Source organism: Muntiacus reevesi, chromosome 19 (assembly GCF_963930625.1).
Source record: "Muntiacus reevesi chromosome 19, mMunRee1.1, whole genome shotgun sequence".
Classification (NCBI taxonomy): Eukaryota; Metazoa; Chordata; class Mammalia; order Artiodactyla; family Cervidae; genus Muntiacus; species Muntiacus reevesi.
In genome coordinates, this window is record NC_089267.1 from 36,575,510 (window position 1) to 36,601,556 (window position 26,047).

General features: G+C 46.6%; 1 protein-coding gene across 3 annotated transcripts in view; it reads left to right on the forward strand.

The window, feature by feature from the left end:
* Nucleotides 1–13,571, forward strand: part of FYN (FYN proto-oncogene, Src family tyrosine kinase) — a 215,427-nt gene extending 201,856 nt beyond the window's left edge. For 2 of the 3 annotated variants that reach the window (XM_065911317.1, XM_065911318.1), the window contains one exon: nucleotides 11,217–13,564. In XM_065911317.1, coding sequence (XP_065767389.1) covers nucleotides 11,217–11,425 — 209 coding nt within the window. In that variant the 3' untranslated portion in view covers nucleotides 11,426–13,564. Of the gene's footprint in view, nucleotides 1–11,216 lie in introns of all 3 variants that reach the window. The other variant, XM_065911319.1, reaches the window with a different exon arrangement.
* The last annotated feature ends 12,476 nt before the right edge of the window (nucleotides 13,572–26,047 follow it).

Here is a 26,047-nt window from a genome sequence, read left to right on the forward strand (position 1 = left end):
CAATTTTTTGCAACCCCATGGACGTAACCTGCCAGGCTTCTCCGTCCATGGGATTCTCCAGGCAAGAATACTGGAGTGGGTTTGCTGTGCCCTCCTCCAGGGGATCTTCCTGACCCAAGGATCAAACCCCTCTCTCTTATGTCTTCTGCATTGGCAGGCAGGTTCTGTACCACTAACACCTCCTGAAAGTGAAAGTGTTAGTCATTCAGTCCTGTCCGACTCTTTTGTGACCCTCTGGACTCTACTGTCCATGGAATTCTCCAAGAGTGGGTTGCCATTTCCTTCTCCAGGGGATCTTCCCAACCCAGGGATTGAATCCGGGTCTCCTGCATTGTAGGCAGATTCTTTACCATCTGAGCCACTGGGGAAGCTCAAAGGCAAGTATAGTGTAAAGACATTGGAGATTCTTAAGCCCTGGAGTTTTTCTGGATTATGAGAGTCATGCTCTCCAAAGAAACCATAGTTTAGGTGATTCAGGCTTAAATTCATTAATTTAGACAGATACTGATGTAAAGGACACTTGTGCCATTTTACCTCCACGCTTTAATGGTTATACCACAGGGACGATCTGCTTTCTGAAATGTTAAGGACATATTTTTCTGTTACTGTTGAGTGAAGAAAGAACATAGCTCCCCATCATGCCCTGCCTAAGAGAGGAGCTTTTAAAAATTAAAAAAAAATAATAATAAACACAATGATTGATAGAAACGATAGCGGAGATTACTGAGGAATTGAGAGCTCTTGCAAATCCTGGGTTTGTGATCATATCTTTGCAGTCAGAGGAGCCGGTGAGGGCAGATTAATTTGTAATCCCTTTGTTCCTTTTTTTATGATTGTTTCTGGTCAGCTTCGGAGACTGCAGAGAAGTAAAGCAGATCTCTTTCTGGGTTGGTCGTAAGCCTCAAGACTCCTCTAAGAGAGCCGGGTTGGCACAGAGGCAAAATTTGACAAATTCCCTATCTCTGAAACGCCAGCACTGGGTGGCTAGAGATGTGGGCGGAAGTCCGTTTTATTGATGCTGCTGCAGCGGCTGCTGCTCCCTGCCTGCACAAGTGGGCAGCCGCTCTGGGAGTAGCCCGCCAGAAGAAAGGGCTGCCCTGGAGGGGCCTGGAACCCAGCACAGGCATTTCTGAATCGCTTCTCAAGGCGGAGAATTTTGTCAGTGCTCGGGATTTTGAAGATGTGAAGGCGCCTCTTTTTTCATTGTCTGAATTTTGAATGAATTTCTTCCTGAGTCCCCTAGGTTTAGCCACCCGATGTGTTGTGGTGGGGGGGAGGTTAACGTCTTGCATTTCTGTGAAACCTTTACTTCCAGGAAGACAAAGCCGCCTTTTGTTTCTCAGGGTCACACACAGGAGCCGAGACAAAGGGGCGGGGATGGGGGCCTGGGAGGAGGAAGGCAGGTGTGCGTTTCTGACGGAGAGTCTTTTGTCAAGTTTGGTTTAGGCATAAAGAAAGCAGCCTCCTTTTACAACTGAGGCAGGATTTTCATTCATTCAGCTTAGCATCGGTCAATGTGATTGTGCCTGGCGTGATTTTGCACTACCTGGGAAGTAAGTACTGTGAATAAGACATTCATACTCTCAGCAAACATTGATGAGAACAGGCCTGAAGGAGGACGCTGTTTTAGTTCCTGGGGGATAGAACAGTGAGCGGAGAAATAAATTCAGTCCCTGCACTCATAGAGCTTACAGTCAGATGGATGAAATACATGTGCCATCCAGGTAGAAAGCAGCCCTTTTTTGTTACTTCTCTATAATTAGAGGAAATCGTCTTTGGGGGATGCGATACTTGAACTCACTCACCGTGGGCCCCCAGTCTTAATCCTGATAATGAGGCAAGGGCCACAGATTCAGGTGTCTGCACACAGCAGGTCCGGAGAAGGGCTTTTCACTCAGAATCCTGTGAGGATGGCCAAGGAGTTTGACGAGAGAACTCAGTCCACTTTATCATACCTAGTTATTCACTCGGAGCAACCACTGATGTGCTGGGGGCTTTGATAGCTGCCCAGATTCTGTGAGGGTGGCTGAGCAAAGGGGCCGTGTCTGGGAAACTTCATGGAGAAGAAGGTATATAGGCTTTCCCCTTCACATTGAGGAATAATGATCCCAGACAAGGATGGATGTGTGAGAAGGCGCCGAGGCCTGCGTGGAGGCCAACGGGATATGATCCTGCAGAGAAGGCTGTGAGGTGGGGTTACCCGGCCAGACCCCATGGAGAGGGCCTGGTGCAGCCACAGGGAGGCCTGGCCCGTCTGTAACCGGGCCCTGGAGCTGTGTCAGCGGGGAGTGACAGGAGCCACAGAAAGTTGTTCCCAAACCTATTGCTCGCCATGGATGCCGCTTGTTTTTGTTCTCAGTGTAACTGTAATCATATTTAACTGTGCCTGGAATCTCACAGTACACTCTTCTTGAGGGAGAGGCTTTTACAGAAGGATTCCAATTACAGGATGATTACCTTAACGAAGGAGAACAATTCCTAAGGAACAGACAGTTTCTTTCAGCCTCGTCCAGTGGCACCGGAGAAGGAAGGCCCTTCCTGTCCTCATTCTCGCTGTCTCTTGGAGCGGCCAGGTTGGCGGTGTGTGCCGAGGGGCTGCGTCTCCACTGACCAGAGTCCTTGTGGCTGGGGGCAGCGCCCAGGACAGACTCCCAGACCTGTCCGCTGTGATTCCCATCCTAACTTCTCAGCAGTTATTTCTCAGTTGGCTAGAGTGTATTTTGAATTAATTCTTGTTTCAAGAGCAGTAGGCAGCGATACATTTTTCTTTCATACCTGAGAATGGCCTTCTGTCATCTTTACACACAGGAAAGGTACTTTGGCTGGTGGTGAGGTTGAGGGTCAAGGGAGAGAGGAAAGTGACTTCTAAATGAATTTTATGAAAGCTTTCCAGGCTGTTTTGCCCAGTGTGAAAAAAGGTCCAGAAAAAGAATCAGAGAAGGAACTTGGAATAGTATTTGGAAGGTGTAACTGAATGAAGGGTTAAAGGAAAGAGGCAAAAATGAAACGTTGGGTTGGTTGGTTAGTTAGCAAGTTTTACAAAAATGGATGGTTTGAGAGGAAGGAAAGAAGGAGAATCTCAAATTGAGTGAGAGCCTGGAAGCCAAATTAAAAATGCTGAAATGTGATTCTGAGATGAACAGGGAGGTAGTGGAGAGGAGTCCCGTCACCCTACCAGACAAAGAGGGTTGCTTCCCAGATGTGTAACAAAGACGCTCTGAAGAACAGCTCTGTCTTCCAGATTCCCGCAGCCTGACCTGAGCGCCTCCTCAGCATAGCTCTACAGCTTGCTTTACTGTAGGCCAAGGCTCAGAACCACTCTTTGCATCAAGATTATACCAGATTTTGTGACGATGAATTGTTACATATGAGAATTGAAAGTACTTGAAACTGTTTTCTAGGACTGATGCATAAAATCTGAGCAATAATACATTTTAACCTATTTTTTTTTCACCTCCAAATCCTTCTTTTCTTCTTTGTTTCCATTGCCACTGCCCCGCGGCAGGCTATCATCCTCTGCTGCAGGAACCCCCTTCATAGAACATCCTACTTCCCGTGTCTCCCCCCCCACCACCCCCACCATCTATCATTGCCTCCATCAGAGTTACCCTAGAAACAGATCTGCTTATCCTACCTCTGCCAATTAAAAAGTCCATGGCTTCCCCTTGCCTTCCAGATAAACTCCAGAAGCCTTCGTCTGGCGTAGTCCTTCTTAACTCTCTCCTTCAACCATTCAACATATATTTATTGAGTACCTGCTCTATGCAGGGTACTGTTTAGGTCCCCAGGAGTGTAGCAGTGAACCAATAGACAAAAGCTGTTCCTCCCAAACTTTTCACTCCTCAGCGGAGCCAGACAATCAACAAAGACAAATAAGTAAAATCCATTCTGCATTGGCTGGTGGTAATGGGTAGGGAGGAGTATAAAATGGGGAAGGGCAGAGAGGGTGGCAGGGCAGGACGTCACCAGGAAGGTGACATCTGAGGAAGAAGGCTCCGGTTAACTGGGGGAGGAGCCACCCTTCAGAGGAACCAGAGCACAGAGGCTCTGAAGAAGCATGTGGGTGGAGCAGGAGGGCCCGGAGGCCCCAGACAGATCATGGTTAGGGCATTTGCACTCAGCGAGATGAGGACTGAATGAGGGGCTTTGGCCGGGTGACATCATCAGACACGATTTCTCTCGTGCTGCTCCTGACCCTTGTCACCAAGAGCTTTCTCTCAAACGCTTAAGTCTGTCATCTCAGCTCCACTCTCTGCCTCAGAATCCGTCCAGTTCTAACCACTCTCTGCCTCAGAATCTGTCCAGTCCTAACCCAAAAGTCCCCTCCTTCATGTCGCCTTCTCCATGCCTCTTCCTGGGTCACTCCTGCTCACTCCCGTGCCACTGGGTACCTCTCTGTTGAAGCTCTTGTCTGTGTGTCTCTGTTTCCCAGTAGCTCTGAACCCTGAGAAGGGGGCTCCTTTAGTAGACTCTCGGTAAGTCTTAAAGCAGATGGACAGAAGAATGGGTGGAGGGATAGAGGGTTGGATAGGTGGATGGGTGGACAGGGGGAAAAAATGATTAGCCCAAGAGGCTTTTAAAATAAGACTTTGCCCATAGCTTGCAAAACCTTTCAACTCTATTTCATCATCTCCAAACATAAATAAGGCGTGTTTTTCCCAGCCGCAGAGTAGCCTCTGTTCTCAGAGTTGTTCTGGGAAATTGACCCCGTGGTCAGTTCAAACACCATATCCCAGCACCATTCTAGGCGGAATGTCCTGGCTGTTCTGGGCCTTGGCTCCCCACTGAACACCTGCTTTGGGAATTTGGCATGATCTGGCAAATCATGAATATTCTCTTAAGCCTATCACATTTATTCATGCATTTGCAGTGCTTTCAACCCTTTTAACAACTGACAGCTGCCTGACTTTCGTGAATGCATCTAGTCATTTGATAATGACTTGAAGAGGAAGATAAATTAGTGAATGTATAGCACTTTCCTTGAAGAATTGCAAGTTTCCACATACATCGTCCCTCTGCCCCACTCAGATGCCTTCCGACAGAGCCTGAACTGTAGACCTAAATTCCTCTGTGTTCAGCAGCCCATCCTTGTCACCCGCACTCTTATCCCCACTGTGCCCAGCCTGATAACGGGGGCAGGTTTCTCCTGGGGGAGGAAGAGGTCAGGACTCTCCATCCAGGAGAAAGGGAATTGGGATGAAACTTCAAATCTCAGCCGAGGGTGCTTAGCCTTCTGCCTTCCGTGCTCCCATCCCCAGTCCTCAGGCTTTTCTTTTTGGGTTCCTATTGTTCCCTCCAGGGGAGTCCTGCCTGGAATGCCCAGGGGTCTTGTCACCTCCCCCGACAAGGTTTCTCTTGGCCCATGTGGCTGGTGGAAGAGAGTGCAGAAGAAGGGGGCAGACCGGGGGGTGGGGGCGGCTCTCTGCTCCCCGATCCTACCCTCTGCTGCTCTCCTGTACCCCCGTGCATCTCCATGGCCTGCCCAGCGGGCACCCTCACCCCCTCTGTCACTTTACCACTGTTACTGGGACAGAGGAGCTGTTCATGATACCGTATTATCAACTTTAACTTTTGTGTGTTATGGCAACTGAGTAGCTGTCATTTCTGTGCTTATTAATAGAGTGGGCTTCATAAAAACAGGTGTCCTAAGCTTATCTGGTTAAGATGCAGAAAGAGAAACAAGAGTCCTCGTTGTGCCGCCTCAAGGTCACTCCTTTATTTTCAGCTCTCCTCTTTGAGCAACATCTATCCGCCCAGAGTCTGTACTTGGATCTCGTAACCAAAACCGAACTTGAAGCGTCCCAGTTGTAGCCCAGTAAGATAACTAGAGCACATGGGCATCTGATAGCACACGCTCGTGCTGAGCAAGCGCCATTAACAGCACCCTCCTTCCTGCCGCCCTCCCTGCACTCCCAGCAACGCTCACAGACAAGTAAACATAAGGGCTTTTTACAGGGTTTGTGTAGAGAAGCCAGAGGGAGCCTCTGACAAAAAGCCTGATGCACAATAGCGTCTAATTTCCTTTTAACAGAAAGCTCAGTTTGCCGAAGTAAGCTGCATATCTGAGAACCTGAGCGTCATTCCCATTGTCGAAGGGGCTAATTATTCACGCGCCACAAAAATCCAGGCTCTTGCAACCCCTAGTCCAATCCAGATACAAACCTGGATGGTTAACAGCAAAAATCCCCACTTGTATAGCCGCAGCCCCTGGAAGATCCATATTAGGAAACTGAAATGGTGAGCTGTCAAGCCCAACACCCTCCGTTCATAGAAGACACTTCAGAGAGCTGAAAGCACAGTGAATATGGAGATATTCCATTGAAAAATAGAGAAACTGAGGCAGGGGAAGTCAATCACCTGCTGAGACACAGAGTTGAAAGAGTAAAGTGGCTCCGCAGTGAAAATGGTTTTCTTAACTGTGAAAGTCGCTCCGGCGTGTTCAACTCTTTGCAACCCCATGGACTATACAGTCCACGGAATTCTCCAGGCCAGAATACTGGAGTGGGTAGATTTTTACTTCTCCAGGGGATTTTCTCTGGAGATCCAAAAAGAAAGCTGGAGACACCACTGAGTTAATATCTAGCTCAAGAAAGAGGCATAGGAAAGTGTAAACTAGAAGGAGGGAGGAGAAAAAGGACGGACAATACACACACGTGAAAGCAGACACTGTTGGCAGCCGTACGTAGTAAAGATTGGAAAGTGAGAGCTGGAAACTTGACCTTAATTCAAGAACCGAGAGGAAGCCAGCAGCACGATTTGGAAGGATAATACGGTCATAATGGCAGGAAGTGAATCCAGTCCACTTGGCCAGAGAATCTCAGCTGCAGGGTTTGGGGCAGACCCACGGGAAATGAGGCTACTGGTGACCATGCTTGAGAGCCTGAAATGCAGGGTGACAGGAGACCCCCATGGAAGGTGCAGCAGGAGGTATCTGAAAGTCAACCCCGGCACAGCAGGCTCCACGGGTGTTCTGTGAACTGAGGCCCGCTGGGTTATGTGCCTCATGAGAGTGACCTGTGGAAATGGTCCATTTTCCTGACTGAGAAAAAAGGAGAGCAGAAAGGTAAGGAACCGCTGAGGTGGGGGCAGAGGGGGACAGGCTGGAGTGAAAACAGCGAGTGTGTCTGCCCGCTGGTCACCAAGCCCTGTGCGCCTTCTCTGATGTGGAGGTTGGGACCCAGGCAACATGTCCTGGGGAGCTTTGTGACCATAACATGGTTAGATGCCACAGGCTGGCATAGAGCGCCCTCCTGTTGAAAAACACTCTCTATTGTAGCTTCCACCAAGAACTGTTGGTGACAACGTTTTCCTAAACTACAACAGTGTTTTAAAGTTTCTGCCTCTTCAGTTTCTCCCTAAGAAGGAAAAAATAGGCAGAACATTCCCAGGCAGCCTCCTCCCCACCCCCACCCGCTTCCTCAATTGGAAATAAAATACAGAGAGTCTTCCCCTTCCCCATGTCCCTCAGGACTCCGCTGACCTCCCTAAACTCAATGCTGTGTGTGTTCCCTTCCCAGTCCCTGGCCCTAACCTTCCCTGATGGCTCAGATGGTAAAAAATCTGCCTGTAATCCAACCCTGAGACCTGGGTTCAATCCCTGGGTCGGGAAGATCCCCTGGAGAAGGGAATGGCTACCCACTCCAGTATTCTTACCTGGAGAATTCCATGGACAGAGGAGCCTGGCGGGCTACAGTCCATGGGGTCGCAAAGAGTCAGACATGACCGAAGTGACTAACACTTTCACTTCTCTTTTCACTTTCAAAAAGAGCTCATGAAATAGTAGTATGAAGAGAAAAATCCATTTTTACTAAAAAGCAATTCTTAAATATGATTTTTCAAAGTTCTTATAGCCGAGAATACTCTTTTTTGAAAAAAATATGAACACAGCCCACTTACTTGAGCTATGTTTGTGAAGTGAAAAGTGACCCTAGCCTTGCTGAGCGAGCATCTCTTGCTTGTGCAGTTCCCACTGCCAGGGACCATCGTGAAGGTGCTGGGTCCGCTTCTGGCCCATGGATGCTTGGAAAAGAGCCAGTCCCATTCAGACTGTCTTTGTCAGCCAAGTGCATTGTCTTATATCCCACTTTTCTGGCAAAACTGATGTTGGTATGTTTCTTGTTGGCCTGGTGCATCGAATTGGTTTTTGTGTGCTCTTCATGCTGGGAGAACCTGGGGAGTGGCATGAGAGGGGGGAGAGGAGAAGCAAGAAGAGGATGCGGGCAGAAAGGAGGTGGAGGGCATGGGCAGGAGCTGCTGGCAAGGCTAGCTGGTGCCTTGTACCACAAGGGCCAAGGCCCAGCTCCATCCCTGGTCCCAGCTGCCCCAGGGAGCAGGCTGCCTCTCTAGATGCTACATGTTGAAGGTTGAGCTGTGTCCCCAACTCAGGCAGAGCACTGGAAAAACAGGCTTGACCCCAGTGGCCAATTAAACTTTCCTTTGGTGGAGACTGGATCAAGACTTAAAAAAAAAAAAGAAAAAAATACATGAAATCTTTCCATTTGAGTAGTTTGTTTTTTAATGACATGAATCCTGTAATGACATAAGGGCTGCAGAGCAATAGGAGAATGATTAGCTAAGCTCTGTGGTGTGGTTTTGGATGATCCCAGTGCCAGAATGAAGCAGTAGAAGGAGGCATTTGGGTTTGGGCGAGGGGTATAACCACTTCCAGCAGGGCCTGTCAGACCTTCTGAGGTTCAGACCGTCCACCTGTATCTCCTCCAGTTCTCACAGACTCCTGGGAGGGCCAGAGACAAGGGGGACTTCTGCAGGTTCAGGCATGTGTCTTCTGAGATGTTTTGAAACCAAGGACTGTACTGAAATACCAAGCACGCACTTTAGAGAAGACCAGTCCTGCTGTGGGCTCATGCTCTCTTCCTAACCTTTCTGGGCTCCTGGAATGTGGTGGCTGCTGTCCACTCGTGCCAGAGTTTCACAGGCAAAACCCTTGGGACTGGACATGCTTCACAGTCAGACTTGGTTTTCTTTTTCGAAAGTCCACATAGTGCTTAGACCATAATTTATGTAATACCTTAGGAGGGTCTCGGGCTGCATTCTGTGTTCAGACACATCCTTAATTCTTCAGTAATATGTATAAATGAAGAAAAACAGTCGAGCGCCTCACACCAGGTCAGGTTTTATGGCCAAATAAGCTGAGTTCAGATCAGTTTGCTGCCAGGGAAGTTCCCAGAACGTGTGCTTTGCAGAGCTTGTTGGATTGGGGGTTGTGGATGAGGAAATGCTGGTCCTTGTCCCTTTGTCCAGAGCACTGCAGGACACTCCAGTGGCAACCCCAGCATCTCCCCTTGCTTCCAGCCACCCTCCCCCCCGCCCCACCCTGACTTATCAAAATGAGTTTTCAGTGGTTGGAAGAGGATGTAAGGTAATTAACTACAGAGCTGACCCATCATGCAACTGAAGAGAGCCCCTGTGAAGTCAGGCATGGCGTGGAGGAAGGGGACCCAGATTCAACTACCAAGCCTCTCTCACTAAAATAAGGGTCACCGCCAAAATATGAGCAGAGTTATGTTAAAATAATTAAATTGAAGGCCTACTTCAACACAGCAGGAATAATACACAGATTTTATCACCTCAAGGAATTAGGGTGGCAGAGAATAAGAAAGCATCCTGAAAGGGTTTGGATAAGCATGTGACTGACAGGGCTCTGGTTGACAGTCACGGGAGCTGGAATCAGCCCAGCTCCAGAAGCAACAACAAAGAGAACTGGCAACAGATCCCAGAATCTGAGGGATTCTGGGGGACAGGGCTGTGACCTGGCCCTGCTCCTCTGGCTGGGTGGTTCTACTCAGCGGGTTGCCGTCTCCTCCAGAAGTTGCTACATGTACACACTGTGTCCTGCTGATCAGAGCCCTGAGAGCCAGGGGAAGAATTCTGGGTTTCTGAATGGCTGAAACTCGGGGTTTTGCTTTTGTCAATTAACTGGGTCAGAAGTTGGAGAGGATTCCAGATTATAGGCTCAGGGCCAAGGAGCAGCCAAAACATACAAGGGCTTGACAGGCGATGGCAGAACATGATACAGCAGAAAAGGGAAACAAACCAGAGAAACCAGAGAAGAGAGCCTGGCAGTGGTTGAGAAAGGGGTCAGGGCATTCGGCTCCCCCGTCCACCCCTCGTGTGGTATTTCCTGTTCTGCTGAGAAGGCCAGCATGCAGGAAGGCTGCACTCCCCAGAGGGCTGGCAGTCTCCCAGAACGTCTCCTGTTAGCTCCAGGCATCCCCAAGTCTCTGATCGGGCAGCTCCCCCAGAGGGTCACAGAGGTCTCCATGATAGATGGCCTGTCCGAGGTCATCAGTAAACGCTGCCCTGTCTCCCTGTCAGAGTCGTCTTAACCCAGGGCACCTGGGGGTCACTGGGCTGGACGGTCCCCAGAGTGATGGCGTAATGTCGGATCTCGAACGGCAGAGCACTTGAGAGTTTGTCCAGGCACGAGAACAGCCAGTTTATGAAGTACATCAACAGAGCTTATAGGTCCTGTGAACAAAGGACAGTTTAGTTTTCATTCCCTGAATTTGTTTTTATCTGCTTCATTCATACTTTTGTCAGCGTAATTGATGTATAATTTACATACAATAGAATTCTACAGTTTGAAGAATTCAGTGCGTTTTGACAAACATAAACAGTCACACCTCCACACTCAGGATATAGAACATGGGTTGGCAGCCTACAGCTTCTAGGCCAGATCTGGCTCCCACCCTGTCTTTGTTTTCTGCATTTTCAGAGCTGTAGAAAAAATAAATAAAGTGAAGGATATGCGGCAGAGACAGTATGCAGCCTAAAATCTTTACCGCCTGGCCTTTACAGAGAGGGTTTGCTGATACAGAACGTTTCCATCACACTCGTGTTCCCTGCGGCCTCATTGCAGGACTGCCCTCCCCGTCACCCCTGGCAACCACTGATCTGCTTTCTATCACTATAGTTTTTGCCTTTTCTAGAATTTCATATAAATGAAATCATGCAGTACGTCGCCTTTTGTGTCTGGCTTCTTTCACTTCTCATGCTTTTGAGATTCACCCTCCAGGGCTTCACGTGTGTCCGGAGGGGAGTCCTTTTTTATTTCTGAGTGGTGAGCTAGCCCATTGAAGACAGACTTCGCCTCTGGGTGGGGTGGGGGCGCGCAGCACGTTTTAGCCCCCTGTCGGCTCCCAGGAGCAGGCAGGGAGGACGCAGGGGGCCCGCTCTCACGGCGCTTGTCGTTGCAGGCATGAACAACCGGGAGGTGCTGGAGCAGGTGGAGCGCGGCTACAGAATGCCCTGCCCGCAGGACTGCCCCATCTCCCTCCACGAGCTCATGATACACTGCTGGAAAAAGGACCCCGAAGAGCGGCCCACTTTCGAGTACCTGCAGGGCTTCCTGGAAGACTACTTCACCGCGACAGAGCCTCAGTACCAACCCGGGGAAAACCTGTAAGGCCTGGGTCTGCAGAGAGAGAGGCCCGGTCCCAGAGGCTTCCCGCCCCCTCCCCATTAGCTTTCAACTCCATAGCCAGCTGCTCCGCGCAGAGCAGCCAGAACCGTCCAGGATCAGATTGCATGTGACTCTGAAGCTGACGAACTTCCATGGCCCTCATTCATGACACTTGTCCCCACGTCCGAACCTCCTCTGTGAAGCATTCGAGACAGAACCTTGTTATTTCTCAGACTTTGGAAATGCATTGTATCGATGTTATGTAAAAGGCCAAACCTCTGTTCAGTGTAAATAGTTACTCCAGTGCCAACGATCCTAGTGCTTTCCTTTTTTTAAAATGCAAATCCTATGTGATTTTAACTCTGTCTTCACCTGATTCAACTAAAAAAAAAAAGTATTATTTTCCAAAAGTGGCCTCTTTGTCTAAAACAATAAAATTTTTTTTCATGTTTTAACAAAAACCAATCAGGACAGGTGTTTTTTTTTTTCTTTTTTTATAAATATGAATATATATGATCTATATATCCCTGTGCATACGCCATGTGGGTGCTAACATGGAGACCATGGCCAGCATTGGCCACAAAGCTTCAGGACCCAGAATGAGGATTTGACTGGAAAATCAACATAGAAGCACTGGTGTGATTCTGAAAACCAGTGGCCTCGCTTTTTGGCTTTTGCAAAACATGTTTGTTTGTTTTTTTAATTTGGATTGTACTTTTTTGGGTTCATGACTGTGCCTGTAGATGGCTGTTACTTTGACTCTTTTCATCAGGGCCCAAGCTGAATTCACAATTTCTTTTTTCCAGTATTTGCTTCAGCTTGCTATGATTTGTTCTTGAAACTTAAAAGTGAGCCTCTTTGAAGCAGGCAAATGGCCAGTACCATCAGGGAAACTAGAGGATGGATACCACACAAACTTCTTGTATAAAAACATGAATGCTGAAATGTTTCCAACTTTTTTAATTTAATAAAACTTGTAACCACATTTAAATGGTCTAAAATCCATAGCATTGTAGTCATGGCAACATGCTAAATTTTCTCATGCAACTAAACCTTACGGGAAGGTGAGGGAGGGCTTGTACATTTTCCTTTGTAAAATAAGTGTTTGAATGTTCTCTACTGCTAATGAAATGACTTTCTCTATGTCCAGGAGTCCTCCAGTGAAATAACTATGCACTACTTTACATTTCATGAGGATGCACAAAAAAAAAAAAAAAAAGTATTACGTTTTTAGTTGCTGTTTGTACCAACCTTGAATTACAAATGTTTAACAAAAACAAATCAAAAACCCTATTTCTATTTGAGTTTTTAATACCAAGTAGCAACTCTGAAGTCTTAATTCCTTTTTTGTTATTTGTGAGTTTACATTTTTAAATTGTTTAACTTTCTTAATTTAGTAATTAAAAAGAGAGCATTTTACATTTGAATTTTTTTTTGTTCCTTTGTTTAAATCATGGAAGGTACTCTAGGAGTGACATATGTGTTCCAAACCAAGTGGTAAGGACTCACCTGGAAATTTAACCATTGTGCAATGATTTCTAAATGCCCGAAACATTCAAAACACCTGGAGTGAGGTTTTATTTCACCCAGAAAAGCTAGATCACTGTCTAGTTAATTCAGAGGATCGTTAAAGCAGGAGTAGACGTACAGTTACATTTTAATTTATAACAGATATCTTCTCTTAACTGGAATTTTCTGTGTCCCCACTGTAGGAGAAGAATCTTTCTTGTCCTGTGGTCAGTGCATGTTTCCCAGTGCCCCTCCACCTCTGTAATGAAATTGCTAAGCAGAGAAACAGCCTAGTGTGGTGGACAGGGCAGTGGGTGGACGGAGCCAGCAGGCCAGGCCTGGGTCTGCCCTCATTCAGCTGCTTTCATTCAACCGTCACCTGAAGTCGCTCCCTTTTAGGCCCTGTCTGTAGAAATGAGGGAGTTGGATGAGATTTGCTGCAGGTTCCTACATCTGAGATCCTGGGATTCTAAGATCACTGATGTCATGTGGAATTATACAAAGAGGACAGACGCTTTCTTGCTGATATAGCCTTTATATGTTTAGAAAGTTTCCAACATTTTTTTAAGTGAAATAGGGATTTTCTGACTAACGAAGTTTTTATGGCATTGGTTTGGTATTAATACAATTGCTAAATTGATACAATTTAATAAAATTTCAAACATCTTGTTACATACAATTATTATCACAGTAGTGGGCAGTTTTTTTAATGCTGTTCTAGATGTGTTTAAAGATGTAACTGTGTTTTTCATCTTTACATCCCAATAGATTGGATAATTTTCAAGTATTCTCTGGGGGATTTTTGTGTATGTTTCTGACTCGTCCTTCAAAAAAGATCTGAAATAAGTCACAACAACCTGTTTTAGACAGATTTTTAAAGGAAAACAGTCTCTTCAAAGCATAGCCTTTAATTCATCCATTGAGTTAATTGTGAGTTCTCTTATATGAAGCAAAACTCAAGACTTTGGCTAACTCGAGAGGATACACTTATGCAATGCATCTCGCTGTAACTGTTCTGATACAGAGTAGGGTTGCAGAATAAAGGTAAAAGTAGCTATGAATATGAAGAAATCAGAGACATTTCAGGTTTTTTTCTTCCAAGCAGCTTAGAAGTTGTCAAGAGATCTCCCTGATGCAGACTAGTCTAGGCAAATGAGACATCACTTCCAGGAAGTCCCCACACCTCCCAAAAGTTTTAGAAGTTTGGGAAGAAGCTGGACATACTGACCCAAAATGTTCTCTTGTATCTTGAAAGGTGCCTTAATAGCAAGTGATGATGAAATGCTTTTTTTTTTTTTTCGTCTTTCATGACCTGGCAGTGAGTAAGGACTTGCTCTGTTCCCTGAGGAGAGCTGGCATCTGGCATTGCTGGGCTGCATAGTGAGGCTTCCTAATAATCTAGCTGTTTTTACTTCCTTAAAATCAAATTGTAAACCTGCCGGAGAAGATGACTTGACAAAGCTCAGCTGCTGTAAATGAGACAGAGTGATTTCTGTTCAGCCACGCTCGTGCCTCGCCCTCTCCTCTGAGTCTGCTTTGTTTCCCGAGTACTGATGGGCCAGAAGGACCTGAGGGAGGACCAGTAGAGGCTGGGCCTCCCCTGTGGTAGAGCATTAAGGTGGAGACTGAAGCCGCGATGCATTTGGCTCTGCCTCGTTCACGGCACAGAAAGGTGTGTGAGGATCAAGGCACTTCCACAAGAAAAGTTAAGGGTGTTCATAATCCCTCCAATACCACCCCAATACAATCTTCAAGATTCCCCGACAAGCACAAGAGGGTGTTTACCTGCCTTGAGAAAGACGGGAATCCTCCTGTGGCTGAATCTTGGCACCGGAGGATTTTTCTAGTAGCATTGGAGCTGCACAATCTTATCTGAAATTTCCTATGGGACTTTAAGAATGTATACCGTATGAAACGGCATGGTTCTTTCACGAGTGCTGGAAGAAGGTAAGGTTTTCAGCAGGATTCAGAGGACGGCCCTGAAGCCCACAGCCTGAGGTATGTCACCTGCTGTTTTGTCACAGCTCCGGACAAGAGACCTCACTTGACAAAATAGGAATTTCCTAACAAGTCGCATTGGTATAAAATGGTGTTCGGTCAGTTCGGTCCTGAAAGGTATTTTAATGGGTTTAGATAAGTTTTGTTGGCTTTCTTATCACTTTATGTTGTATGATTGGAATTCAATTCGGTGATTAAAATATTTGCTGGAAAGGAAGGAGAGAATAAGTGGGAAGGGAGGGAGGGAGGAAGTAATTGGGGGAGTGAGAAGAAAGGAAGTTCAAACAAATTCTCACTCTAAAAATGATATTGTAGGGTACAAATTCACTAAGGCAGGTACCAATAGTATGTTTATTTCATTCCTCGAAAATAGATTGCAACTCCAGAGAAGAAAACAATGAAGAATTATCTTTGCAATATCAAATGAAGCTTCACAGTTTATGTATACCTAGATTCTCAGACGGAGAAGGCAATGGCACCCCACTCCAGTTCTCTTGCCTGGAAAATCCCATGGATGGAGGAGCCTGGTGGGCTGCAGTCCATGGGGTCACAAAGAGTCGGACACAACTGAGCGACTTCACTTTCACTTTTTACTTTCATGCATTGGAGAAGGAAATGGCAACCCACTCCATTGTTCTTGCCTGGAGAATCCCAGGGACGGGGGAGCCTGGTGGGCTGCGGTCTATGGGGTCACATAGAGTTGGACACGACTGAAGTGACTTAGCAGCAGCAGATTCTCAGAAATTTTTCACAATAAATTCCTAAAGCATACCTCTTTCTTTCCAAACATGCAAAATATTCAGATTCCCATGGGTGGTGATGGAGATATACCTTGTTTTTAAAATTAATTCTGGGGACTAGAAATAAAAATACGCTTTCCAGTGTGACAGGGATGATTCTGTGGAGACTGATCAGTGAAAAATGACTGCTCCCCCCAGCAGACAGAACACTATGCTCCTTTCCAGAATACTTCTCTTTAATTATGTGTTTAATAATGTGACTCTTCTCTTCATGCATTTTCCCTGCCAGATTATGAGCTCCTTGAGAACAGAAACTGCCTAACTTGTTCATCAGTCTACTCCTGCACCGACGGCAGTGACAAGCTGTTGGTAGATGTTGGCTGAGTGGGTGGATGGCTAGATGGATGATGCCATCCTGTGGGGTGAAAGGTACATCAACAAATAACATAGTTACCTTAGGGCCTGCTAGGCACCCTGGCATTTGCTGTGAGCTGCCTGAGGCACTAGCGTTGCTTGTGACTTGAAGACCCAGTCTGTAGCTTGAAGTGAACACCATTAGTGTTTCCTGAATCTTCCCCCAGAACTCATCCCCACACCAATGGGAATAAACCTGTACCCCTTGGGACCTGGGGCCTTCAAAATCTCATTCTAACGTTTGTGCATTTTATGAAAAAATTGATATTTTCCTAAGATACCCATTTTTTGTCTTCATATAAAATTTTTATCCCATCCTTCAGGTTGTGCATTGTTAACAAGTCTACGGCTTATAGTATGCCTGGCAAAACTCTGCCATGACCCAGGGGGTCCCTATGCCCTGCTTGAGAATCACAGGGTGAAGATTTTGTCCATAAGATACTACTGCTAACATGGAAATATTCTAGTTGGGAGAGGTAATCTTCACCACCACTAATATAGATTCTCTACATTTGATTCCCATTTTTCACCCAGCAAAGAACAGCCCCCTGACTAAGAATGGGACAGAAGATGGGAGGGTTTGATCATAGGAAGAGGAAAATCATCCAGAACTGCCTAGAAGTGAAGGTCTGATCAGGTCAGCCTGCTGGTCCAAGGTGGCAGCAAATTGGGGAAGACAAGATGGAGACATTGGACAAAGAGGAAGAAACCAGAATTGGGATGAAAGGAGCCCTTGCTGAGGCTATTCAAGGCAATGGGATGACCACCAAAGAGATGACTTTGGTTATGTGTAAGGACTTAACCATTCATTTCTTCTGCAAACATTTTTTGAGTATTTATTATGGGTTAGACCCTGTGCTTAGCACTAGAAAGCTAAGGAGACGATTAATATTCCCAGTCTAGTTGCTCATTTGTTTCTGACTCTTTGCAACCCCCTGAACTGTAGCCTACCAGGCTCCTCCATCCATAGGATTTCCCAGGCAAGAATATTGGAGTGGGTTGCCATTACCTTCTCCAGTGAGATGGAGATCCATAAAAGATAGCTGCGATAAGCTCTCTGTTAAGAGGAAACACAAGGGGAAGCAAAGAAGTGCCAAATGGCCCAGAATGGGGAGTTCAAGGGAGGCTTCCTGGAGGAGTGGGTGCCTAAAGGACAAGCAGAGGTGGGTTATGTAATGCATAATGGTAGGCTCAGCGTTTTTTGCCTCAGTTGTATTTTCTTCTAATCCCCAACCTCAATTAGGGGCCAGCTCTAAGTATAGAATATGCTTTGAGTATAGAAGGTGTTCAACAAATGCATCTAAATGAAGAGAAACCAAAACCAAGCAAAGAAAATCTAAATCTCTTTCTCCTTCCTCCCCTTCCCCAAACACAGACATTAAAAGGTGTGTAGGTAACATCAGTTATTCTGATGATTGTGCTGCTAACTACCCGGATGTGGGATAATACTGTAAAAGGACAGGATAAGATTTCAGGCAGGATTCCAGCATCCTAGTTGCAATGTGGTTTGAACTATATAGAGTTTGAGAATAAGAGAATTGCAGGACTTGTACACTTCTTCTCCTAAGAACAATGAGTAGGGGATTTTCTCCCACTGCTGACCCTGTTGTCATTCATTCCTCCCCTCCCATTTAAGAGGCTGTTTTGCTTTAATCATCAGATAATATGTAAACTCATGAAAGCAGGTATATGTTAGCAGATGCAAGGCACTCTGGTTGTTTTGTTTTGAAATTTTTTTCCTTTAGTTAATTATCAAGTGCTTGCTATGTAATAATCAATGAGCAGCTAATTGGAAGTAAGACAGAATGAAATGGGTATTATTCAGATAGTGTTTTTAACAGAAGGCCTACATGTAATACTGTGGGGAAATATTACTAAATAGCAAGAGATTGTGTGTGTGTGTGTGTGTGTGTTTACAAAAGGATTCATTTAAAGTCACTCAGAAACTAAATCCAGATATGTGAATCCTTTCATTTTCAGACTCCTCCCAAGGGTTAAGCACTGGAAGATGACAAGAGGGAAGCGGAGCCCCTAGAGATGGCCCTGGAACCAAACCACCCTAAATGGAGCTGGGAGGTCTGTCAATTCCCAGAGAGCACGGAGGAAATGGTAAGCAAATGGCAGCAGTTGCCTGGAGAATTAGGGAATGAATAACAATGCTATATGGTAAATTAACCATGTTACATTGTGCATGGCAAAGTGATGGAAAAACCCTGTTAAAAATTGAATAATAATTTGCCCACATCATTTACGTAAAATGCATAATTTTCCTACTTCAGTGGACTTTAGTTTGATTTAAAATATGAGCAACTCCAGTCCTGTTCACCAAAGCATAATTTTTGAGATAATTGGGAAGGGGGAAAGGAATCAGACCCTAATCAGCACAATCCTATGTGAACCACTTCACCTCCCCCGTCACCTGTGCATTTCAGAAAATATTTGTTTATACATTCCTGAAGGTCTCTAAGTGAAAGTGCAAGGCATTCATCACTGTCACCACTATCACTAAACCATGACCTCACCATGTTTGAGAGGGGGAAAGCAATGCTTCATTCTATTCAATATTTTTCTGCTCTAATTCAAATAAGTACTTGTTTCTGGATACTGGGGAAAATGGAAATGTAGCACAGCTGAACTTAAAACAGCAAGCCAAGAACAAAAGCAACGTGCACAGCCAAAGAAGACCTTGGAAGATGCGTAGATAGAACAAAAAGCTGTGCTAGGCCGGGACTCTCTTTTAGAATCAGAGGCAAAATGGAGAACATTGTTCCAATTGCAAAGATTTTGCAATCTGTAATATCTGGAATAGAAAGGCATCATGTCATCTACCTTGACATTCAGAAGCTATGCTATTGCTATGAGTTATGACACTTGTTCCTGAACCGGAGTGGTCAGAGGTGGGGTGGAATTCCTGTGGTGGACCAGAATTTAAACTCCACTTAAACAGGGCTTTCCCATGGCAATCTGTCCCTTTTCCTTCCCCCACCCACCCCAACTCCCCACCCCCACCAGAACCATACAATTTTTATTTAAATATTCACTCATTCTCTTCATCCCCATCTCTCTCCACAAAGGGTCATTATTTACTTATTATACTCAGCCCTTAAATGTCAACTTTTTTAGGACAAGTGTATAGCTGATTCTCTCTGCTTCTCATGAAGACTTCTTTTGTTGGCCAAATCCTATCATCTTTAAAGCCTTGCTGACCCCAAGAAGTTGAATCTTGAACCCCACAAATCTCAATAGTTTTTATCTCTTGGGTGCCCATTTTGGTAGAGCAAAGGGGCCTCCCTCAATCCTAAGACTCCTCCCCACCTCCTCCTTTTCTCCTAGTAGCTCTTGCCACTTGCCAAAGATTTTTTAGACCCTAGTTTTGTCCCTATGCCTCTTGCCACTAGCTATAAATTGCCTTTTTGCAAATTAGACAAAGCTACCCTGCCTCAAGACACTTTGCCACCATCTGCCAGAAAACTATTGTAATAAATATGCCAAGAGATCATGACTAGAATGTGAATGGTGCCCCCTAGAATTGTGCGGTATACAACTGGCACAACTGTATGTGACAACCCTGTACTTGGAAATCACCTGAGCTATCCTGGAAGCTGGTTGTATAAATAAGAACACAGTACATCAGTCTTGCCTTTTTATGACAGTTGGCAATTTCAAAATCTAAATCACTTGGCCATGATCAAAAATTGCTGAGAGGCAATTTCTGGAAGAGACCAAGAGCCCCCAGATAGCAATACTCATAAGAATAAAGGGTTCTTATTCAGCTCGAGATTTGGCCTACTGGCTGGGTATATACAACCCAAACCACCTTGGCTTGATTTTCAGGAAGCATCACTTAGAAATCTGGTAAGTCTCAGTGTTGGGGGTAAAGGAGGAAAGTGAATTTGGCTTATGTTTAGGTCAACCTTTCCCTCTCCCTGGCACTGGCTGCTTCATTCTTGTTGATAGCTCCATCTGTTTCCCTCCCTCCTTCACATTCAGTACAACCTGCATGTTCTAGTGATCTTCTGTCATAAAACAGACTACCCCAAGACTTAGTGGCAGAAATAGAAACAGTCATTTATTTGCTCACAAGTCTGCAATTTGGACAACATCCATCAGGGACGTCTCTGCTCCACATGGCATCAACTGGGGCATCCCTGTGTGGCTGGAGGACCTGCCTTCCCAATGGCATACACACAGCCATTGAGTTGATGCTGGTTTCTGCCTGGGAGTTTGGCTGGGGCTCTTGCCAAGGGCTTTGGTTCCTTTCCACTTGGGCTCCCAGGTGTCTGTGGGGGCTTGTTCACACCATGGAGCTCATGCTAAACCACCAGTTGAACCACCCCCAACTGACTCCTCATGAAGCAGAGACAAGCTGCCCCCACCAGAAGTAAAGTGAATGGTGTCTGACTCTTAGCGACCCCGTGGACCGTAGCCCGCCAGGCTTCCCTGTCCGTGGAATTCTCCTGGCAAAGATCCTGAAGAAGATTGCCATTTCCTTCTCCAGGGGATCTTGCTCCCACCAAACTTTGCCCAAATTTCCAATTTCTGAAAAAAATAAATGGCTGGTTTTAAGCCACTGAAGTTTGGAATGGTTTATTTTGCAGTGATAGACCACAGATAGAATGCACAGGTGGAATGTGATGTGGATACATGCCTACATCTTCCTATGATGCCTGTAGGTTCATGGAGTAAAGGAAGCTAAAACAAACAAACAAACAAACAAACAAAGCTACATTTCCCAGACTCTCTTACCATGAGGATCATGAGTGTCAGTCAGGCCATCTAAGTTAGACATATCAGCATAGAGTTTGGAAGGCAAAAGTGAGGCAGAAGCCAAGTTCCCACAGGTTTTGTGTGTTTTCTGTTGGAAAGCAAGGCCGTGGGGCCACCGACGTCCAATCTCCAGCTTTGTGGGTGTCAGGAGTCAGTTGAGGAGGTGGCAGAGGCTCCTCCATGTCCCAGCGTGCAGGCAGATGTTCCCAGCTGTCTGACCAAATGCTGTGCTATTGCAACTACCGTGTTCTTGGGGTCAGCAGTGCCCGTAGCAGCCCCCCCGAGTCCCACCTTCCTGAAAGTGAGAGGGATAGCAGTGCTGCCATGACTCCTGGCAGGTCAGCTCTTCCACCTTCTGGGAATCATTCCTAGAAATCCAGCAGAGAGCCTTCTCTTCCAGCCATTCAGCAAGTTTGTAATTCCACCTTTTTGCTTAAAAACCCTAGTCTGGTTCCTATTTCCTGTATCAGTCCTGCAACTTATGAATCCTGCAGGCTGATCCTCAGTGTGCCGTCCCTTCTCAGCCACCCTTGTTCTTGCTTGCTTTCTCTCATGTACTCACTCCTTTGACAGATATTTATGGCATACCTACTCCACCTAGAAAGCATGTTAAAAAGTAGAGACATCACTTTGCCAACAAACGTCCACATAGTCAAAGCTATGGTTTTTCCAGTAGTCACGTATGGATGTGAGTTGAACCATAAAGGAGGCTGAGCACTGAAGAATTGATGTTTTTGTACTGTGGTACTGGAGAAGATTCTTGACGGTCCCTTTGACAGCAAGGAGATCAAACCAGTCCATCCTAAAGGAGATCAAGCCAGTCCGTCCTAAAGGAAATCAACCCTGAATATTCACTGAAGCTCCAATACTTTGGCCACCTGATGCAAAGAGCCAACTCATTGGAAAAGACCCTGAAGCTGGGAAAGGCTGAAGGCAATAGGAGAAGGAGAAGACAAGGGATGAGATGGTTGGATGGCATTATCAACTCAAAGGACACGAGTTTGAACAAACTCTGGGAGAATGGTGAAGAACAGGGAAGCCTGGCATGCTGCAGTCCGTGGGATCCCAAAGAGTCAGACACAACTGAGTGACTGAACAACAGCAATTCCATTGCCAGGCACTTTGCTAGACCCTGGAGAAGAATCTGTGAACTAAACAGACATTGGCACCACCCTCATGGAAGGAGCCAAGACACAGACCAAGAGACAGCAAACTACAACCCTCAGGCCAAGTCAGCCCCTGGCCGTGTTTGTGGAAAAGTTTTCTTAGCACACAGCCACACCCATTCACTTCTGTCTTGGCTCTGGCCAGTGTTTCAGAGACTGTATGACCCACAGAGCTGAAAATACTTACCACCTAGCCTTTCACAGGAAAAGTTTGCCAACTCCTGCATTAAACAAATAAAACTCCATGTCAGGCTCTTGTTGTCCCCACATCCAATCAATCACTCTGTCAGTTCTGCAGACATACATGCCAAGCTCAGCTCTGAGCACTCCATGAGAACCATCTTACTTAATTCTCACAACAGCCTTTGGAACATAGGAAATCGGAAAGCATGGGGAGAGGCTGGGGTCGGGGTGACTGGGTAGTTGGTAAAGCTTTAATGGGGATGAAAGTCCCGGGAGGAGGAGCTAAGAGTAGGCAGGAGCTGGTGGACTCCATGTAGACGGGTGGGAGAGACTGCCCTGGCCAATTTTCGGCGTAGTGTGGTAGGGAAGCATGATTTCAAGTTTGGCCTGATTTCAGGTTCAAATCACAACTCTTCCACTATTAACTGTGTGGCTTTAGTTACTTCACATCTCTAAGCCTCTTAGCCTCCATCTCCTCGCGAGTGAAATGGGCTCTTGTCAAACTGAAGTAAGGGAATATGCATGCAGCATCGAGCATAGGGCTTGGTCTGTGGGAGATGTCAGATCCGTGTGGGCACCTCCCCTTCATCTTCCGTCTATCCTGTATGTGGTGGAAAACTACCCTAAAATCTCAGCTGAGATTGTGTTATTCTCCTAGTTAGAAAACATGATGGCTTCCACTGGCCCCCACTAGTGGAAGGAGACACTAGTTTGGTGGGGCTGCCCAGCACACACCTCTTTAAACTCCTTCCCACCCCTCGCATTGCATTTTCTATTGAAAGTCAAGTTTTTTACCATTTAACTCTCCTGATTACCAAAACAGCTGATGATACTGGGGACAGATGCCTGACAGGGGAACCAGTCCATTGACTGGCCACTAGCTAATGGAACTATGTCCAAGAAGCAAGAAGCTCTGGTGATGAATGCTGGGCCTACAGGTTAGGTTGAGTCAGGATCAGAGATGGCCCCATGGAGAGCAGAGCGAAGCAGTGGCTAGAGACCACCGGCCACCAAAGAGCGAGTGGCTGGGAGCAGCTGCTGCTCAGCTCCTCCATCTGCAGATCTAACACTGCTTCCATAGAAATACACCATTTCTCTGAGATTCCTCAAACCCCCGCAGACAGCATTTTGTCCCTTAAGCTATTTCCAGGGAGTGTAGGCCCCTGCAGTCCTGCTCTGCTGTTTGTCTCATCGCTCCTGTCCCCTCTACCATCACCCCTGCCCTGGATCCTGCCTACGCTGAACTGCCCACAACTCCTCAAGCACATTCTGCACTGTTCCAGTCTTTCCCTCTTGACTAGAATGTTCTTTGCCCTCTCTTCTCTTCTTAACCACCCATCCATCCTTGGAAGCCTCACTCAAACATCTCCTCCTTCCTCTCTGACCCCTCAGTCATAAATGGTGGCTCCTCCCAAGAGCTCCCCACATTGGGCTCTGGTCCCCCAGGGTCTCCTGCACCCTTCTCCCTGAGTACTCCTCCTCATCTCTGTGCTCGCTGCCAGTAGGAAGTTGGCCCATGCTAAACACTCAGATATAACAGTGAATTTACTCCAAGGGTTAGAAAACCTCAAATACAATCCAAGTTTCTTCCATAAAGACTATTATGCCAATATAAGGCATTGTTCATTAAAGTGGAAATGCATTTAGAGAATGCTTCAGATTAAAGGGATAAAGATCAAAGGGTGCATTTTTGGCCAGGAGTTCTGAGTCTTACAGACCCAAATAAATTGTAGACATTTTATTTCCTGAACTGATTGGAACCATAACACTGGATTTGGTGCTGGAATATAAAACTTGCTGAAACTTTTAGTCTGGTGGAAAGTTTGTCGCCTCTTTATGGTAAGTGGATGTTCTCATCTGACATTAAAGTGCCTGTGTCTCCTGCTAAAACTAGCTAGTCAATCCGGAAGGCCTGACTTGGAAGAAACCTCCATCGTTGACGGGGAACCTGCAGAGCCCTGCCCTTGGTTAGAGTTTCAGGCACACCCAGCCCCCAGCAGATCAGGAAAGGGTGTGTCTGTTGCATGTGGACACATGTCCAGTTGGGTTCAAGATCCTGCAGATTTGTGATGAGAATAGAAAGCAGCTGTTCATGCAGACAGCACTTGAGACGCTGGCTGAGTTTTACAAACATGCAAGAATCTGTTCACCAGAATCCTGACCGCTGCTGTGGCCTGGTCGCTCCTCTCGGTCCCTCTGCCCGGGGTTCATCCCTGGGCTTACCCTCCCTGCCACACTCCCAGCCCGGCCGCCCAGGTTCCCTCTGGACCAGGGGTTGGGTTGGAGGGTTCTGGGTCATGGGGTGAGCCAAGCCCCTGCCCCTGAGTCCAGGGAGGGAAGGACACACTGCTGGGAGGAGGGCCACCAAAAGGGCTCGTGATGGGAGCCCTCTGGACTAAGCAGGGGACGTCCTGCTCCAGATAGAGCCACAGGGCGGTCTCGGGTATGGGCCTTCAGCTTTTGCAGTAGCCAATCAGGCCGGGCAGACTTGGCCCAACTCAACCCCTGAGAAAGCAGGCCCCTGCCACAACAGGAACAGTGACCTGCAGCCAGTCTTGTGGGGGCTCCTGAGAGGTTGGACTGGGATTTGGGGAGCAGGATAACCTGACTCCTGTCCCTCCAGGTGAGATGCGGCTCACATCTCATCTCCTACCTGATCTGGGGCTGCAAAACAGGGCCTCCGCCTGGACCTCAACCCCAGCACTTCAAAGAGATACTGTTCTATTGGATTTGATGAACCTGACCTCTAGCAGAGCATCCCAGAAGATCACTGACTTACATGGCACAAGGGACAGGTTTTCAAAGCAAAACCCTGGTTTTATAGATGATACCGAAAGAGTACATTGAAACTCCCATGTGCTTTATCCCCCACACCCTGACCTTGCTCTTTTCTTAATAAGAGAATCTAAGTGTGGAGTGGCCTGCTGGGTCCTGGCCCTGGGCTGGCCATGGAGACAGGTGCCTCCTCACTCCTTATGCCCTCTTTTGATAACCCTCAATTTCCCCCTCCACCTTCAGAGGCTCAAGTATGCTCCCCCCAGAGGTGGGATGGAGATCACTGTACATAGGAAATGCTAGCAACGGACAGGAACCTTCTCCAGAAGCTGAAAGACTCCAGAGCTTTGTGTCCCACCTGACCTCCTAAAAACTGAGAAACCCTTGGGTAAAGTTATCCTCCACCTCCGGCTCACAGGGGACATCCTACAGTTTGTCTTTGGCCCCGCCTAGTTCAGCGAGCAGCTCTTACCCTGGCTGGCCACTTCCTTGCAAGGTAGTTGCTGACTCAGACAGCTAAGAGAACAGGGTCTGAAATTTCCATTAAATGCAAATCCCTAGACTCTTCTGATCTTGGGGCAAGACGCAAAAGTGTCCATTTTCTTTTAATACATAAAAATTCTCCTTTTGATGGCACAAGTCATATGTGTGATACAAGTAACAGCTACTCTCAGGGTAAAACCAATAAGCATTCTGGAGAAAGAGATGGCAACCCACTCCAGTATTCTTGCCTGGAAAATCCCATGGATAGAGGAGGCTGGTGGGCTACAGTCCATGTGGTCGCAAAGAGTCAGACACGACTGAGCAACTGAGCATGATAAACTTTCACACAAAGCAATCCGCGCCCCCCGCCCCCGCCACTGGCCCACCCCTTTCCAATGCCATACCTTCCACAGGTTATCACTTACCATCTTCGTTTGTGTCTTTGCAATCGTCTTGGAACACATTTACACGGGCAGGGCTTTTTCTTTACATGAGTGAAACACATGCTGCACCTTGACTTTTCACCGAGTAATCCATCTCAGAGAACTCTCCATGTCTACACGTTGAGATTTACTTTCTTCTTTTTAACA